At 37.7% G+C, this 20,135-nt stretch overlaps 1 protein-coding gene across 2 annotated transcripts; it reads right to left on the bottom strand.

The window, feature by feature from the left end:
* Positions 1–13,177: 13,177 nt before the first annotated feature.
* On the bottom strand, positions 13,178–17,638 carry LOC113753594 (protein DETOXIFICATION 12-like). 2 transcript variants are annotated; one of them, XM_027297780.1, is made up of 8 exons: positions 17,391–17,638; positions 14,696–15,240; positions 14,513–14,599; positions 14,367–14,423; positions 14,033–14,271; positions 13,706–13,911; positions 13,526–13,604; positions 13,178–13,412 (listed from the first exon to the last, which is right to left on the bottom strand). In XM_027297780.1, the coding sequence occupies exons 1-7, from the start codon at positions 17,628–17,630 to the stop codon at positions 13,542–13,544; spliced, it is 1,437 nt and encodes a 478-aa protein (XP_027153581.1). In that variant the 5' UTR covers positions 17,631–17,638; the 3' UTR covers positions 13,178–13,412; positions 13,526–13,541. The 2 variants fall into 2 exon arrangements, with proteins under 2 accessions (XP_027153581.1, XP_027153580.1); XM_027297779.1 differs by having other exon boundaries at positions 13,178–13,604.
* Between the last annotated feature and the right edge of the window lie 2,497 nt (positions 17,639–20,135).

Here is a 20,135-nt window from a genome sequence, read left to right as displayed (position 1 = left end):
ATTCCCCCCACATCTAAACCATGCTTGTACTCAAGCATAAGAACAGTAAACAAACACCAATATTCGACAATGGCTATTACTCTATCTACCAAATTGCCAAGATACCAAGAAAAATATATATTAAGTATCAGCGATCAAGATCCAAGAAACATCACTTCGGTTAGCTTCTAAACCATAGACACCTCTAATTTCAGATTAACTAATCTAAGAAAAGGAATGACGTGCAACATTTATCAGCAAACAATCCAAATATTAACCAAAACCTCCATATTCAGTCCATAAATCGGCAAGCTGACCTCTAACATACTAACACAATCTGCACTTTTCTATTTTTTTTTTCATTTTTTTTTCATTCCCTCTTTTTTTTTAATAATAATAATAACAATAACACAAAAAGACTTAGTCTCTAACCGTTGGAGCCTTTTGATGCAAACTCCAACATTTTTAGATGAAGGAGCCCGGTTACTCAGCTCCTACCGCTATACGACCACGTACTCATAGAAAGTACTACCTTTTGACGCGAGAATCGACACTTTTAGGTGCAGATCCCCGGTTACTCAGTAGTAACTAATAGCGGAATACAGTCAAGCTTATTCACAGCCAAACAACGCAAAAACGCAAAATAACAACACTAACAATCAAGCATAGGAGCAGCTCACCTCATTATTGCCAAACATGGAGAACTGGAGTCAATATTGGACCAGTTCACATTAAAACGCCAACAGTCATTCCTTATGCCTAGAAAAGTTAATCAAAGAAATCAAAAGAGTCAAGCAGTCCGATATTCACCACAGAGACATTCTTAGACTCAACCACATTCACTTGATACACTTCCATTACTAAAATTTGGCAATAGCAGAAATAGAGGCAACAATCCAACATCAAACTTGGCATCACATATGAGCTAATCACTAAAAAGAAGAAAAAGAAAATGAACGAAAGACACTAGCACTATAACTGCTCCCCCCACACCTAAATCCTACATTGTCCTCAATGGAGGTAATAAAACAATTAAAGCGAAGAGAATAACGAAACTTCCCTCTCGAGTAGCTAAGGGATAGGCAGGAACGGTGGAGGGAAGCCGATGTAGTGGAAGTACGCGGCCAAGTTCTGAGACATCTCTGCCACTTGGCGGGTGATGTTCGTCAACTACGTGGTGAATCTGAGCCCGCAAGTGGTGCGATTTAACATCAGAGGCCATCGGTAGGGGAGACGCAAAAGAAGAGGGCTTGGGTCTCACCATTTTCTCCAAATGTCATTTCAATCAGCAAGAGACAAGAATTGCCCACAAATAATGTAAACAGCAAATTCAAAGCAGTAACAATTTAATAGCCACTAGTGCCTCCCAAATATCAATAGAGAGCGACACAACTTGCCTACCCAAAATCTCTCCCAATATCTCCAATTGCACAAGAACAACTCAGTCACACATGCCCAGCAATCAATCAGGTATCCAACCAAATAAAACGGACACATGCAAGGGAAAATACTCTAACCAGTACCACTGGTGCAAAATGTAGTCCAAAATTAATGAAATTGCTATAGCAAAGTAGAGCAGTAGTAAAGCAATAGCCCCAAGTGGTAATCTAATCACAAGAAAGAGGACGTGCTACCAACAGAGCAATATCAGAGCACATCAATTGCTAATAATGTCTTACAATTCATCAGGCAACTTCAGAAATAACTCAACCAGAATACCAAAAGAAACCTCAACAAACTTAGCAATTGAAAGCAATGGTCAGAATATTTCCCAGCAATTCAATCAGATGCACCCAACTGGAATAAGCAATGTAAATGGCATAGAAACCTCCCAATTGAACAAACAAGTGCAGTATTGCAGTTCACCCAAAATCTCAACAAATGGCTCCAGTTGGCCAGCTAAAGTCTTAACCCAAAATCAGCAATTCCAATGAAAACAACTTAGATATTGGACAATAAGAACTCAGCCAACCAAATAGAGGTACCAAATTAAGGTTCAGTTACTCCACCAGTACCACTGGTGTAGCGAATAATGGAAGATAAATCATACACGACCAAGACCAAGTCACCGGTAAACCAAAATAACACTAACACTGCCACAATTGATGACTGAATTACAAATACCTCCATTGGTCGATAGGCAAAGCAGGTGGAACTGGGGGTGGCTAACAAAGGGGGTAGCGACTCCCTTGCTGGTAGAAGCTGCGGTGGTGGAGGCGCGAGGCGCGAAGACGCGCTAGTGGCGCGCGGTGTAGGCGGCGTGCGAGGAGGATTGGCTGGCCGTGGGCTGGCTAAGCGGCAGCAGCGGACAAGCTGGAGGTGAGTTGGTGGTGGCGGACAGAGAGATCGAGAGAAAGGAGGGCGTGAGCTGCTGGTCGGAGTTCTGGCGTGCGGTGGAGGTGAGCTGGGGCAGAGGTGGCGATGCGCTAGGCTGTCGCGGCTGCGTGAGTAGACGAGGATAGGCAGGGGCGCGCAGCGGCGGCGCGCTGCTGGGTCACGGCGTGGGGCTGCTGCTTGGAGCTTCGGTGGTAGCTGGGAGGGAAGAGATCGCGCGGCAATGGAGCCGCGCGGTGGCGGCGAGCTGAGTGGCGCGTGTTGGGCGAAAGTCTGGTGTGCGGTGATATGGAGGGGAGGACGCAAGTGGGCGACGGACAGAGGGCTTCGGTCGACGGAAAGGAAGAAGAAACAGGGGAGAAGAAAGAAAGAAAAGAAAAAGAAGAAGAAAGAGAGAAAGAAAGAAAGAAAAAGGAAGAAAAGAAAGAAAAGAAAAAAGAAAAAAGAAAATATATATATATATTTTTATAAAAAATTCTTATATTGAAAATCTAAGCTACGGTGAAACAAGAAAAAGAAATTTTTTTTTTTTTTGAAATTGAGAAACCTAGCTACGGTTGAAAAAAAATTTCTTCTTTTTTTTGTTTCTTTTTTTTTTTAATAAAAAATTTTTTGCAAATGTTATTTTCGAAATTCAAAATTAGAGATTAACCGAAAATCAATAACCGTTCTTGAATTTTTTTTGAATACTTACCGTTCCCGCGAATGTGACGCGGGCACGTCATGAAGGTATGGACTCTGGAGCACTCCAGGTTACTTGACGCTGGCACGTCAAGAGGGTAGGAACCCTTTTTGACGAATCTGATCGTGAGCTCTTCATACGTCATGACGCGGGCACGTCATGAGAGCAAGAACCCATTCTGACGATTCTGACCATGAGTTTTTCATACGTCATGACGCGGGCGCGTCATGACAGAAGGACACCTACAAATCATCAAAAACGAAAATTGAAGTCAGAAACCTGTCAAATCTAAGTAAAAATATATTTAAACTAACGAACAAAAATGAACAAATAACTAAAAGAAATTGGGTTGCCTCCCAATGAGCGCCTTTCTTTAATGTCTTTGGCTAGACATTATAATGTTTTGTTCATGGAGGATAAAATCTTGTGACTCGTTTCAATACTTCATCCTTTATATAGTCCTGATAACCCTCTTAAATAGAGTAATCCTTGAGCACACGAGTTACGGTCTTCCATGGACTAGTTGATGGCGCCAAATAATCAAGCAGTGATCTTCATTCTTCATCCACTTCTCCACCAAAAGCATTCAACGGTTCAAGATATTTGACAATGGCTACTCTTAACTCATTTCTGCAATGATACTCAAACACTTCCGGTATAACAAAATTAATCTCATTAACAGAAGTAATAGAGTAAGAGTCAGGGGAATATAGATTAAGGGATGGAGTGGGTGTCATCGCATTTAGTAGTTGCTCACTGGATTCGTTCACTAGGGTAATTTGATGTTGGAGTCTCATGTCTTCCACTTCAACTTCCTTTTCAACTGCATCTTTGGATCCTCCTTCTTGAGACTCTTGCAGTTCCATATCACTTGTCAGGATAATTGCACTCTCACCTTCCTTAGAGTCATTGATGGTCTGTGAGGGCAATTCTGACATGAATGACGATTGTTGAGACTCTTGCTGTTGAAAACTCATTGGCCCCTTTTCATAATTAACGTTGGAGTTATCCCACCAACCTTGATCATACCGATTTGAATAAGAGTCATACCACGTTTGAGATTGAGGTGAAGAATCTCCAAATTTTTTTTTGAAATAGTCACTCAGGTAGTCTTGATATTCGGGGCACATACCGGTTGAATGATCCCTGGCATAACAAATTTCACAGGTTGCAGCATCCATTCTTTCTCTAATAGAGTTTAGTGCCTCTGAATATGCAAACTTAGAAAAAAACAAGTCTCATTGTCTTCCCCGGAAATAAAATCCAGTATATCACCAAAATACGGAGTGTTAGAAGCCATAAACTATATAAAAAAAAGTAAGAGAAAAATAAATAAAAAGAATGTAAACAAGATGAATTAAAAAAGAAACAAATAACTAGTGCCAGTCCCCGGCAACGACGCCAAAAATTGACAGGTTGTCAGCCTGTGCAATAATAAATACCTGCTTAAACTAAAAGTAATTTTTGTAGATAGCGGTGAGCAGGGTCGAATCCACAGGGACTGGAAGTAATTGTTTCTTTTCAAATTCACAGTGACAAGGGGGTGTTTTTGCGCAGAGAGTGACAATCAAATAAATGCAAATAAAATCCAAGGAACTACTAAAAATTAAATAACAATTTACTAAAATCAAATGAGTGATAATTAAGAATCTAGTCAAGAAATAACTTCAGCAATGGTTCACCTAATTGATCATCGAAACAAAGACAATTCCAATTATTTATCAATAAATAGGTTATAACTACCAAACAAGCTATGATAGTCAACCCCTCCTTACTGTGTCGGTGATTAAGGTACGCCCGTTAATCACTATTCTAATTGAGAAATAACCTTAGGTACGCCCATAAGATTTAATTCCCCAATTGCCTTACGTATTTGAGGAGCCCTATTCTAACCAAATAACGCACTACCAGGGTTATTTTAAATTAGCCCACGTATTCCCCTGATACAAACCCAATCATGCCAGCTGTCACTATTTCAGGACAATTAAACAATTACGGATTTAACACCCTAATTGACAATAGATTATCAAATTAACTAATTATCCGGATCCAAAACAATCAATTAATTAAACAATCATAAGCACTGTAATTAGGGAATATTCGAATACCAATAAATAAAAAGAAAAGATAAAATTAAATCGATCTCACAATTTTTAGGCGAACCAAAACCTCCGTTATCCCTGGACTAGATTGAGAAAATTAGCTCATGTTCGATGCGAAAAACCCACAAGAAATTGTAAAGAGAGCCGCGGCCATTGTCCCTTGAAATTGGGGAAATTCAATTCGGTTTCAATGTTTGAAAAGACAGCAAAGCTACAGCAATTGATTCTATGGTTTCTACTTGTCCAATCATAAGAGAAGGAAAAGGAAAAGCTACTTGAGCCCACAAGGAAAAGTCAAAAGACTAAGCTAAAGAGTTGTCTGCCATTGTTTGGTCTATTCCTATCTAATGTCTTCAAGGCTGCGCGGCGGCTCTCCTTCCAGAGAGGAAGAAGCCTCTCCTGTGCGGCGCTCCAACACTAGGGGAAGAAGACCCTTGACTTCAGCCCTTCGTTCCTCTTTTTAATGCTGTCATCTGCGAATTACCAAAAAAAGACTTATATCTCTTTGTTCCAAAAATGCCCTTGATTGCCTGCTATTTGAACTCTTTTTCGATGACTGTCAAATTGGTCTTGATTGTGATATTTTTGTTTTACTCCCTGAAATAAATGTAAAATATCAAAAGTGAGTAGAATCTAGCAATTAATCCACATTAGGTCAGATAATAAGGGAAATTAATAATAAAATAAATGATAAAATTGCAACCTATCAAGGGTGCTATCAACCCTCTATCCTACTGGTTCTTTGATGAGTTTTAAACCCACTTCAACTGGCGTACTAACAGAATTACAATTCGACATTTGAAATCTGTTCAAAATTTCTTGCACATATTTTCTTTGAGAGACAAAAATTCCATCAGCAGATTGCACCACTTCAATACCCAAAAAATAATGCATCTTTCCAAGATCAGACATATCAAATTCAGCCATCATAGATTTCTTGAATTTCTCAAACATGGCACTATCATTCCCAGTAAAAATAAGATCATCAACATATATGCAAACAATCAGCAATTTACCTCCATCTCCAATGTTTATGAAAAGTGTATGCTCATATGGACATTTCTTAAATCCCTCCTTAGAAAAATAAGCATCTATACGACTATATCAAGCACGTGGGGCTTGTTTTAAACTGTATAATGCTTTCTTGAGTTTGTATACCTTATGTTCACTTCCAACCTTCACATAACCAGGAGGTTGATCAATAAATACATGTTCCTGTAAATCACCATGTAAAAATGCTGATTTCACATCCAATTGGAAGATAGGCCATGAATTTTGAGCTGCCAATGCTATCACCATCCTAATCGTGTCATGCCTTGCGACTGGAGCAAAGACTTCTCCATAATCCACCCTAAACTCTTGCTTATAGCCTTTAGCTACCAGACGTGCCTTGTACTTGTCAACTTCTCCATTCTCCTTTAATTTCGTCTTGTACACCCACTTGACACCTATAAATTTTTGTCCTTCTGAAAGATTGGTTAACTCCCAAATGTTATTTCGTTCAATAGCTGCAATTTCTTCATCCATTGCCTTCTGCCACTTCAAATCTTTGACAGCTTCTTCAAAAACTGTAGGATCACAATCGGAAAATAGTGCAAAATATGTAAGTGGGTCTTCAGATTGATCAATTCCAGTTACCTCATAATCAATCATCCATGCAAGTCTTTTTCTAATACGTTGAGGCCGTCCTTCATCTTCTGCTAATGTTTGGGAATTTGATACATTATCTGGACCATTTGATGGAATTTTTGTCTCTCAAAGAAAATGTGTGCAAGAAATTTTGAACAGATTTCAAATGTCGAATTGTAATTCTGTTAGTACGCCAGTTGAAGTGGGTTTAAAACTCATCAAAGAATCAGGAGGAAAGAGGGTTGATAGCACCCTTTACAAGCAAATTGTGGGAAGTTTGATATATTTGACAGCAACTAGGCCTGATATTATGCATGCTGTAAGTCTTATTAGTAGATACATGGAAAATCCAAGGGAGACACATCTTCTAGCTGTCAAGAGGATTCTTCGATACTGGCAGGGAACCATTGAGTATGGATTATTTTACAAGAATGGTGGAAAATCAGATTTGTTTGGTTTTACTGACAGTGTTAGAAATATTTACCGTTATTAATTAATTAATGGAGTTAGTGGAATTAGTGGAGTTAGTGGAATAATTAGTGGAGCAACTAGTGGAATTAGTGGAGTAGATAGTGGAGTTAGTGGAGTTGCTAGTGAAGTTAGTGGAGTTAGTGGGATAGTTAGCGGAGTTGGTTTCAACTCTATAAATAGATTAATTTCATGTTATGAGGAATGTGAGTTTTACAAAGAAATAAACATTTTGTCCTTTGCTTCTCTTATTATTTGCCTTAATATTTATATCAGTGGTACCAGAGTTAGGCTAGTGAGTGAAAATAAAAGTGAGTTGTGAGAATTATTAATTACGATGGCCACCGACAATTTTGTGCAGCCAGCAATTTCTCGCTTTGATGGTCACTATGATCATTGGAGTATGCTAATGGAGAACTTCTTGAGATCCAAGGAGTATTGACAGGTTGTCGAATCTGGAGTAGCGGAGCCAACAGCCGGAGAAATATTGTCAGAGGTGCAAAAAATGGAGTTGAAAGCATTGAAACTGAAAGATCTTAAAGCTAAAAATTATCTTTTTCAAGCTATTGATCGAGCCATTTTGGAGACAATTCTTAGCAAAGATACCTCCAAACAAATTTGGGACTCCATGAAGAAAAAGTATCAAGGAAATGCAAAGGCGAAGCGAGTGCAGCTTCAAGCTCTTCGGACCGAATTTGAGACTTTACGCATGAAGTCAAGCGAATCAGTCACTGATTATTTTGCAAGAACGATGGCAATCGGTAACAAGATGAGGATCCATGGAGAAAATTTGAAGGACGCCACCATTGTCGAGAAGATTCTTCGATCAATGACAACAAAATTTAATTTTGTTGTATGCTGTATAGAGGAATCGAAAGATATTGATGCAATTTCAATTGATGAGTTGCAGAGTTCTTTGTTGGTTCATGAGGAAAAAATTAACCAGTAAGAGAAATAGGAGCAAGCACTGGTGGTTTCAGCAGAAAGTCACTCAACATGGAGAAGAGGCAGAGGCAGAGGCAGAGGTAGAGGAAATAATGATCGTGGCAATCAACAACAACAATACCAGCACCAAGAAAATCAATTTCAAGGAAGAAGAAGAGGACGAGGAGGCTATCCATTAACAAATCAAAGGCCAAAGTCAGCAGACAAGTCCAATGTTGAATGCTACAAATGTCATAGGTATGGCCATTATCAGTCAGAATGTCAAACTAATTTGAATAGACAAAATGGAGAAAGGACTAATTTTGCAGAAAAAGAAGAAGAAGTGTCTCTTTTGATGGTGTGCCACATGAGTGAAGAAACTCAACAAAACACGTGGTATTTAGACACCGGTTGCAGCAATCACATGTGTGGAGATAAGAAGGCATTCTCTGAATTGGACGAGTCATTCCGTAGCACTGTCAAGTTTGGTGACAACTCTACAATTTCTGTTATGGGAAAAGGAAGGGTAATTATCCAAGTTAAAGAAAATTCTTCTACCCACACTATTACTGATGTTCTTTTTGTTCCAGACTTAACGACAAATTTGCTTAGCGTGGGTTAGTTGCTTGAAAAAGGGTACGAGATTTCAATAAAAAATGGTGTATGTCAGATTCAAGATGCAAAGTTGGGCTTAATTGCTCAAGTTAAGATGACGGCAAATCGTATGTTCCCACTCTATTTGCAGAACTTGACTCATTCATGTTTCTCAACAAAATCGAAAGATGTGGCATGGTTATGGCATTTTCGTTATGGACATTTGAATTTTGGTGGACTGAAAACTTTGCAACAGAAAAATATGGTAGCTGGTTTATCTCAAATCACAACTCCTTTAGAAGTTTGTAAAGAGTGTGTTATTGGCAAACAACATCGGGATAGCTTTCCAAAAGGAAAATCGTGGAGAGCAAAAAATGTCTTGGAGTTGGTTCACTCTGATTTATGCGGACCCATAAATCCGTCATCTAATGGTGGAAAACGTTATTTTATGACGTTTACTGATGATTATAGTCGAAAAACTTGGGTCTATTTTTTGCAGGAAAAATCTGAAGTATTTTCAACATTCAAAAATTTCATGACTCTTGTCGAAAAGGAGGCAGGCAAATCCAAAAAAATTTTTCGCAGTGATCGTGGTGGAGAGTATAATTCACAAGAATTTATAATTTTTTGTGAGGAGCATGGAATTCAGAAGTAGCTTACAACAGCTTATACGCCGCAGCAGAATGGTGTTTCAGAGAGGAAGAATCGTACAATATTGAACATGGTGAGGAGCATTTTGACAAAAAGTGGTGTTCCAAAAAATTTTTGGCTTGAAGCTGTCAACTGGAGCATTCATATATTGAACAGAAGTCCCACACTTGCTGTTAAAAATATGACGCCTGAGGAAGCATGGAGCGGACGGAAACCAACAGTGGATCACTTCAAAATTTTTGGATGCATTGCCTATGCTCATGTTCCAGAGCAAAAGAGGACAAAACTAGACAACAAAGGGGAGAAATGCATTTTTCTTGGTGTTAGTGATCAGTCAAAAGCTTATAAGCTTTATAATCCTATCACCAAGAAAATTGTCATCAGTTGGGATGTAATTTTTGATGAGAAAAATTTTTGGCCATGGAGCAGCAATATTATTAAACAACAAATACCCGCTGATTTTGATTGAGTTGATGAAGAAAACAGGCAGCAGTTGACAGAACAAATTCCATCAAATGGTCCAGATAATGTATCAAATTCCTAAATAGTAGCAGAAGATGAAGGACGGCCTCAACGTATTAGAAAAAGACCTGCATGGATGATTGATTATGAGGTAACTGGAATTGATCAATCTGAAGACCCACTTACATATTTTGCACTATTTTTCGATTGTGATCCTACAGTTCTTGAAGAAGCTGTCAAAGATTTGAAGTGGCAGAAGGCAATGGATGAAGAAATTGCAGCTATTGAACGAAATAACATTTGGGAGTTAACCAATCTTCCAGAAGGACAAAAATCTATAGGTGTCAAGTGGATGTACAAGACGAAATTAAAGGAGAATGGAGAAGTTGACAAGTACAAGGCACGTCTGGTAGCTAAAGGCTATAAGCAAGAGTTTGGGGTGGATTATGGAGAAGTCTTTGCTCCAGTCGCAAGGCATGACACGATTAGGATGGTGATAGCATTGGCAGCTCAAAATTCATGGCCTATCTTCCAATTGGATGTGAAATCAGCATTTTTACATGGTGATTTACAGGAACATGTATTTATTGATCAACCTCCTGGTTATGTGAAGGTTGGAAGTGAACATAAGGTATACAAACTCAAGAAAGCATTATACGGGTTAAAACAAGCCCCACGTGCTTGGTATAGTCGTATAGATGCTTATTTTTCTAAGGAGGGATTTAAGAAATGTCCATATGAGCATACACTTTTCATAAAGATTGGAGATGGAGGTAAATTGCTGATTGTTTGCTTATATGTTGATGATTTTATTTTTACTGGGAATGATAGTGCCATGTTTGAGAAATTCAAGAAATCTATGATGGCTGAATTTGATATGTCTGATCTTGGAAAGATGCATTATTTTTTGGGTATTGAAGTGGTGCAATCTGCTGATGGAATTTTTGTCTCTCAAAGAAAATATGTGCAAGAAATTTTGAACAGATTTCAAATGTCGAATTGTAATTCTGTTAGTATGCCAGTTGAAGTGGGTTTAAAACTCATCAAAGAACCAGGAGGAAAGAGGGTTGATAGCACCCTTTACAAGCAAATTGTGGGAAATTTGATGTATTTGACAGCAACTAGGCCTGATATTAGGCATGCTGTAAGTCTTATTAGTAGATACATGGAAAATCCAAGGGAGACACATCTTCTAGCTGCCAAGAGAATTCTTCGATACTTGCAGGGAACCATTGAGTATGGATTATTTTACAAGAATGATGAAAAATCAGATTTGTTTGGTTTTACTGACAGTGACTATGCAGGCGATTCTGATGATAGAAAGAGTACGTCTGGATATGTGTTCATGATGGGTTCAGCAGCTATTTCATGGTGTTCAAAAAAGCAACCAATTGTTACGTTATCAACAACTGAAGCAGAGTATGTAGCTGCAACCGCCTGTGTCTGTCAAGCAATTTGGTTAAGGAATATTCTTGAAGAGTTGCACTTTCAGCAAGAAGGAGCTACTACAATTTATTGTGACAACAGTTCTGCCATCAAGCTCTCTAAAAATCCAGTTCTACATGGAAGAATCAAGCACATAGACGTTAGGTTTCACTTTCTAAGGGAGCTCACAAGGGATGGAATAATTAATTTTCTCTACTGCAAAAGTGAAGATCAGATTGCGGACATAATGACCAAGCCATTGAAGTTATTCACGTTTCAGAAATTAAGGAAGTTACTTGGAGTCTGTGCAGTTGATAAGTCCTATTAAACTGAATGTTTGAGAAACTTTCAGTTTAAGGGAGGAATTGTTAGAAATATTTACCGTTATTAATTAATTAATGGAGTTAGTGGAATAATTAGTGGAGCAACTAGTGGAATTAGTGGAGTAGCTAGTGGAGTTAGTGGAGTTGCTTGTGAAGTTAGTAGAGTTAGTGGGATAGTTAGTGGAGTTGGTTTCAACTCTATAAATAGATTAATTTCATGTTATGAGGAATGTGAGTTTTACAAAGAAATAAACATTTTGTCCTTTGCTTCTCTTATTATTTGCCTCAATATTTGTATCAACATGCACATTAAATTTTTTTTTTCTGTCTATAGTGGAGATAGTGCCACGTAATGACAGATGACGGCCATATTATTAAAAGCATGCGGTAAGAATGGGTTTTACAAGAATAAGCCACAGGGATTTGGGCTGAAAGCATTCTTCGCAAGAAGAGAGCAAGCAAGTGCATCTGGCTGTAAAAAAAATTGCTGTTTAGTCCTTAGTTGTCGTACAGATTCAAGTGCAGAAAAATCTTGAAAAATAAGATAATTTTGTTCCGTTGCCGCACAAGCCTTGTGCGGCAACATTAGATTGAGAAAACGCACTCCAACATCTGCATTTGGTGAATAAATTTTTCTTTTTGGACATTAAACTAAAAGAATTGCTGTTTTTTTGGTATCGTGTCATGTGCCAGTGAAATCTGAATTGCCCATTCTTCTTGACAGAGCCCAGTTGAAACAACCATTCTGGTGATGCTTGCCGACGTTAAAAGTTCAGAATGCGAAGTTCCTATCCATACTATACCATAAATAAGCATAAACTAGAAACGCAAAAGACAGATATGCTGCTCTTTAAGATTTTGATAATTGTGACATGCATTATTTGAATGCACAGAGTTGCATGGGTAAAAGGTCTTGGTAAATCCTTAGATGGTTCATTCGTAGACCCTTGAGCCCAAAGCTGCATGGGTAAAAGGTTTTGTTTGTGGGTTTTTAGTAGTTTGATTAAGCAAATCATTGGCCACTTGGTCAGTGCTGCGTTTTAATGGAATTGGGGATAAATAAGAAAGCTTTCTAGGAAATTATAGCAACAAGTATCATCATAGTTTGGCAGAGAATATAGAAATCGTAAACAGTTTGTTGTTCATGCGTAGTTCGGTTCTCATAATCTGGGAATTTGTTACCACAATATAGCTGTCATATTGAACAGTATGGATAATTTGACTGCAAACCAAAAGCATGGTTATTTGAGCTTTTAAAATGATAGAATTTCATAATGTCATGAGAACAAAACAAAATTTCCACTTAGCCAGTCGAAATTTCGAGTTCCAAAGATCCAATTTTCTGGAACCAAATCAAGCATTCAATCATTAACTATGATATGTGAAGTTGTTAGCTTTGTTATAAGAAAAAAAATTCAAATTCTATACCACTGTTAGCTATTTGTCCATTATTCCGGCCCTGAAAGGAGGTAGTTCATGTCTAAAGTAGCCAATATGCTTCTCAATCAACCGTAAAAGGTAAAATAAAACAAAAGATTCACATGAGTTCAGTCATACTGTGCTTGTAAACCTTGTTGATTTGCTTGATTTTTTTACTCTTAAACTGTTCCCAAGTAAATTTTCCCGTGGTAGAGACTGGATTTCACTCTGGAATTCTACAAACAGGGAATGGCAGAGCCAAAGTAGTACTATTCCTTAGAGGAACTTCTCAGTCAGTAAGAACCTATCTCTAAACCTCCCAAAAGGAGAAGAGAAACAGATGAGCTACTTTTAGGTGATAATAGTCCTTAGCTCCAGCTTCATGCAGTCATCATAGACATACAGAATCAAAGCAATTTGCTGCAAATGATGGAAGTAATTTCAATTGCAGTTGAGATTCTGGTGCCAAAATGAGCTATCATCCAATTCTTCTGTAAGTTCTTAAGTTATAGCTTAGATGTTGTTCAAATTACCAGTAGGCTCTTGTTATCACATTAGTCCATCTTCAGCTGAAACATTTTCTTGGAACAACCTCTCTCGTGCCTTTATTGCCTGCATCAAATGGAGGCTTTTAAGTGATGAAGCGAATTCAAACATTTCAAGATTTGGTGTAAGTAGCTCAAAACAGTTAAGAAATATGACAGACAGAAGACCTGTTTCTCCCAATTTGTGCACATTGTTACAATAAAGAGCAGCAAACTTTGTACAGTAGCACCGGATAGGATTCCGATCCAAAGACCTTTCCCTCTTATCTTTACCACGAAACCCAATATAAGAGCACTAGGAATTCCAACAAGATAAAATGATGCAAGATTGACATAGGCTCCTATATGCTGCCAGCCACATCCTCTTGCAACAGCTGAAAGAAGCAATTAGATTATAAGGCAACAGCGGCCAATTATCCAACCTGAATCCCCTCTCCCCTTTTCCTCCAATACCACAATGCAGAGAAAGCAAAACAAAAGAGAATAAACCATTACCTGAAAGGATTCCTTGTAAGCTATCCATTAGAATAGATAGACAAACCAAGGGAGCCATAGTTGTGACGTAATCCACAACATCTTTGTCACTGCTAAAAACATAACCAAAAACATGCCGGCTAGCAAAGAGGACTGCATCAACAATTATCACCTCTGTGACAGCAAGAAGCAAAACACCAATTACAGAAACTCGAGCACCTTCTGGGTTTCCTGCTCCTAGCTCATTCGAAACTCTGGTGCTGAAGGAAAACAAATGAACAGTTAACATCCGTATATTTTTGTCATGCACCAAAGAACCATCAGCAGAAATGGATTCCCCATGTGCACAACATACCTTACTGCTGCAGCAAGTCCATATGGTATTGCATAGAGTGTAATGATAGTGTTGAGGCTGTTCAGAGATTTCCAATGAAAAGTAAGATTATTGCATCAAGATCAATCTATCCCTTTGTTTCTTTGAGAAGGCTGAGAAGGACGTACCATACAGAGAGGACAGAAGTTTCAAGCTGTGGGTTTGGCAGAAGGCCTGATGACAAAATCAGAAGCTCATATGACCACCATTCAAGGCTGCAATTATCAGAGCATCATTCTTTATAACCTAGAGATATTTCATTTCTGAGGCCCTAAATACATGTAAAAAAAAAATGCAAACATAGAGATTACCATAACATGACAGCTGAAGGAATAGCAAATCGGAAAAATTCTTTCACTCCATATAACACCTCCCCTGAAATTGGAGCACGGGTTTTTTCACAGGAAGAAGAGCAGCACATGTACAAACCGAGAATAATTACGTTCAACCACATTGAAATACCCATAGCAAATGCAGCTCCACGATTCTCTAATCCAGAATTGTATACAAGCACCCAACATATGAGTATGTGGAAAGAAATTGTGATGCAGGAACTTATGAGCATCGGAAAAATCAGACTTTGCATTTGAAAGTACCGAACAAGTGGTTGAAGAGTTGCATAGCCAAAGAGTGCTGGAATAAGCCAGGTGGCAAATATTCCAGCTTCATGTGAAATCAGAGGATCTTGTCCAATCAAAGCGAGAATTTTTCCCAGGTACATCCAGATGATAGAGAGAGGTATACAAACAATGAGGAGACAAAAGATAGCAGTATACGTATGGGTTCCAAACTTTTGATATTGCTGAGCTCCATAAGCTTGCCCACATAGAGTTTCGAGAGCACTTGCCATCCCTGACTGTTTAAAAAATGAATAGTTCATTTTGATTAGAATCATTTCACGAACTCATAGTAAGTCACTAATCTTATCTTCAAATTAATGCATCTACGTCAAACGTACTACACCTAGTCATTTCTGTACTATACCCGGTCTACTTTAGCAAATTAAAGCCACCACCATTTATCACCACTGCCACTCCCACTGTCATCTCCCCATCAGTTCTTCCAAAAACCAGCCATGTTCATAATCTACACCGGATGGCAGCATTGAGCAAACCGAAAAACACAGCTTTTCTAGAGTTGTATATGTAGATACTTGTTTTCTAATGAGGTGTATTCAGGGGTACTTAATAGAACTCTTTGTCATGCCAGGAATCTTCTAATCACATATAAGATGGCAGCAATAGTCTTGAAAATTTTGCATCTTCAATTCTCTATGCTGTAAGCATATGAATGTAATTGCCTCCGCTTTTTATCATCATGATCATAACGGACAAATGTCACAGAATCTCCGAAAAAAGTTAGCAAAGCGAAATTTTTGGGCAAGACCATGTATCTGAAAGTTGAAATTCATCTTCCCTCACAACTGATGATTAGAGCTGCTCAGTTGCATAGTCGCTTAGCTATCACCTATACAATAAAAATTATGGTGAAGGCTTCTTCTTTTACTTTTCTCTACCATGACCATCTGAAAGTTGACACTCATATTCCTGCATAACTGGTGACGTACTATGAAGTACAATCCCGCTGTTACTTATCCATCACCTATAAAATGAATAATTATGGAGAACACTTTTCCTTTTACGTTTCTTTGCTACCAAAATAAAATCTTCCAAAGACTTGTCTAATTTATGGAGGCAAAATGTGTCATACTTCCAACAACATACAGTTCTATTTAGAATAGTAAAAAGTCAACTTTCTTTTTAACCGTGCTACACACAATGGTTCCACAAGTCACAATTGCCTAAGTGCTTTACCCTGTATTGTCACTAAGAGTCAGAAAGCAGCGCTACCACAAAGAGAAGGAAACATCTCTTTTTCAAAGTGACTGTATGCACATAAATAACCAACCATCCTTGCTAATACAACTAGCAAAAAGTACTCTGAATTACCAAAATGAAAAAAAAAAAGAAGAAGCAAGAGCATTCAACTTTTTCACATTTCTATACTCTCTTTTGATAGCAAAACCATTTCCTTGTGTCTTCTGAAAATGCCTAAGGAATTTAGATTGGTAGAAGGAAAGATCAAGACATGTAATTCTGTTATCTTGTGGCCCTAAATCCCAATTACCTGCATTGTGCAAAATTTGACAATTCTACTTCTCTATCTTGCTGCATAAGGTGTAAATGGTGCTGGTCAATTTTCAACCATTGCTAAGATTTATTTAATCAACCACCGATGGCAAAAATTATCATCCACTTTGATTTTGACCTTTATCATCCAAGCTGAAGTGTTACAACAAAGTACACCATTACTGCCTACTACTAATCAACAGGAAATTGATAAGGAGATATTTAAGTAATAAAGTATCTCCACGGGAATTTGGCAAAGTATTCTTTCCAATCATAACATTCCTAATCAAAATATTCAACAGTCATATCTTCTATTCTCTTCACTAATCATGACAAGAAAAATGAAGAATAAAACGAAAATGAGAAATCCTTGGATAAAGCTAATGATTTTTCAATACGTAACGACACTAATGGTTCTATTCAACCTCCAAAATCCTTATTCATTTGACTTGGAGCACTACCATATTGGAACTACTGTACTGTTAACATCGTTCAATTTTCTGTAAAATGTTTTTTAAAAAGAGAGAGAGAGAGAATAATCACTTTATTCAAAGCAACAACATCTAAAATTTTCACAATATTGTCAGAGGGAAGGAGGAAAAGAATAAAGAAGTGCATAGTTGTGAAGCTAAATCTTGTAAACATTTTTTTAATCAATAATCATCAGACTTTTTTTTTTATTATCAAGATTGGGATTGAATTTTAAGTTTTAATTACCCTTCATTCCTTCTACCTCGAACATATCAAACGAAAAAACTGTGACAAGAATGCTATGGTGACAGAAAATAGAACAGAAAGTAGAAGCAGCCCACATGTAAACACAAGCATATAAAAAAACAATAAGGCCAAGAAAAGAGGCAAAGTAAAGGCTACTCACAAGAAGACTGAAGCCAGTAACAGCACAAAGAGAAATGGCTATGGCGGAGCTAGAAAGTGAAAGTTCACCCAAGTGCCCAACCATCATCAAAGATATAACTTGAAGCAAGAACTGGCATAGAGTCACAGCCCCCATAGGTCCTGCTATGCAGCAAAGTCTCTTCATTTCTTGGCCTATAAGACCCCATGTTAGCCTTTCTGCCTTCACTTCTCTCTCTTTGACTAACAACCCTTCTTCCATTCTCTTTGTATATGCGTAGCTGAAGAGCTTTGAGCCTTCTTCAGTCCAGAGACTGCCCCTTCATATACTAGGATTAATGACAGAGACAGAAAGACGACCATTGTGATTTTTATTTTTTGGGGCAGTCCCAACTTTCAAGTGGGTTGGCTCTCCGACCATTGTGAGTGACAATCGTGTCATAATGACTTGAATTAGCACAACAGATGTTGACACTTAACAACGAACAACGAATAAGACAGAAATCCTAAGAATATAAAGATGGGAGTTGATGTTAAGAACAGTAACCTGAGGTCCCCTATAGGCACCTTTAGTGCGTGGACTTCCTTGGAAATTTGCAAATGTTGTTGCTGACATGGCAGTGAAGTGAAGGTGCTGAAGTTTGTTAGTTGTGTTAGGCATGGGTTGTTTTTACTGTAATGCCCTTTTTTGGCAAGACAGTAAAATGGTTGGCTTAGGCGTCTATTATTTAAGTGTTAAGCAACTTTGCATGCTTTGTTTAAGCTCTCTGATGCTTTCTTTGCTGGCACTCTCTTGGTCCGTTGTTGTGAATTCCTTGTATCAAAGCGCTCAAATTTCTCCTATAAAATGAAGATCATGTCAGCTGTTTTGCTTTCATTTCAATAATATGGCTTGCACGTTCTGTAGGTATTAAATTATATATACTTTCTCTGCTTTCCAGTTGCTCTGTGCTAACTTTGAATACTGTTGGTAAGTTGCTCTCTTATTTATTGTTCATTGTTGTTTCCTTTTGCATTTGCCTATTCATTGTTTTCATTCGGCTGTCGATTCCTTTGCTGATATTTGTGCTTCGATTATTATCGGATGCATGGAGCTAATTTTTGTATGAAATCTTTGTTTGCGTAATATGGTCACCTGTAATTGCTTGTTTTTACGAAATTGTGTTGTCTTTAGAATGTGTCTATAGAGTTACATGTTAGATCAACATGAAAGTATAGGTGATTAGTGGTGACTTGCCTTTGCATGTGTGGATTCAGTAACTATAAGTGAATGTGTAAGTTATTGGATTGAAGAAGCTTTTGTTATCAGCTTCGTTTATTGGATGCATGGAGCTAATTTTTGTATGGATTTTTTCGTTGCTTATTATGCTTGCCTGTTATTGCTTCTTTTCACGAAATCACCACCCAACAATCAATCTTCACCACAAGAGAGGACTACCAATCAAGCTTCACAGGATTCTGATGAATAGAGAGCATTTCCAAGATAAAAACACTGGAGCAGAAAGCTCAGGCAATACAAAAAAGCGACTGCCAGAAACCATAGCCAGCCAAGCGCAGCACCACAAAGCTAACTAACAACTAACAATGTACATAATAGAAAGCAGACAAATCTACTACTACCTTTTGAACATACCATGTAAATATTGTACATAGCTAAGACTGTCCAGCTACCAAATCACTGCACTACATTTTGTCTACAGCTTATTAAGAGCCCCTTACTCAGGTATTTTGTAATCTAAACTGAACACTACCTTCTTAACTACAAACTACATATTACTTCCGTTTAAATATTCCACATTTTCCACTAAAATCATAAGCAAAATTGGGCACCCTCACGCATCGCATGAGGCGTAAATAAACTAGTATTAATATACAAATCTAATATGTAGATATTATATTAGTACACAAGATTAAGATGTTATTTTTGAATGCTATTGTGTTAGTAGTATGCTGTTTTAATGCATGCATAGGACGTACATTATGCAATTGCCACTAACAAGATCTTGGGAATGCGGTATGAGACTTTTAAGTACTACAGTATATTTCTTCTCTATGTACTTCTTGATTTAAGTCTCGAGATGGTATAGTAAATGGACAAAAGCGGCCTTGCAGCAATTTTGGCCTTTTCTTGAATGAAGGCAGCATTTGCTGAGGAATGGTTCGCAACGGTTCAATAGTGAGGATTTAAGCTTGCAACAATCAACGTTGGAAAAAAAAAAAGATTTACAAGAATATACTTCTCTTTTACAACAAAAAAAAAGAACTTCTTTCCAAACTTCAAATTCAGCATGTTGATTGTTATGACATTGTTTGGATAGGAGATTATTTGAAAAAAAAAGAGATTATTTGAAATATTATTTGAAATAATTACTATAGTACTTTCTACAATGTAATATATATGTGTGAGATAACAAGGTGATTGAGAAGCTAAAAAAAGTTGTTGGAAAATTTATTTATGATGGAAGACACACTTGATCAAGTCATAATAACATTTAGGGATAATTTCAGAAACCTCCCTCGAGGTTTTCTGACAGGTATCGAGCCAGTACAATAATAAATACTTGCTCAAATTAAATACAAATTTTGTATCTACTGGTAAGTAGGGTCGAATCCACAGAAATTGAGAAAAATTTGTTTCTTCTAAAGTACGGAGAGCGGGGGATTTTTATAAAATTAGGAATAATTAAACAACTCAAACAGAGATAAAAATAAATAAATAATCCAATTAATAAAATATATTCACGAAGGTAAGTAGGAATTAAATCGA

The sequence above is a fragment of the Coffea eugenioides genome, chromosome 11, assembly GCF_003713205.1.
Source record: "Coffea eugenioides isolate CCC68of chromosome 11, Ceug_1.0, whole genome shotgun sequence".
NCBI lineage: Eukaryota > Viridiplantae > Streptophyta > Magnoliopsida > Gentianales > Rubiaceae > Coffea > Coffea eugenioides.
This window is presented reverse-complemented; position numbering and strand designations above follow the sequence as displayed.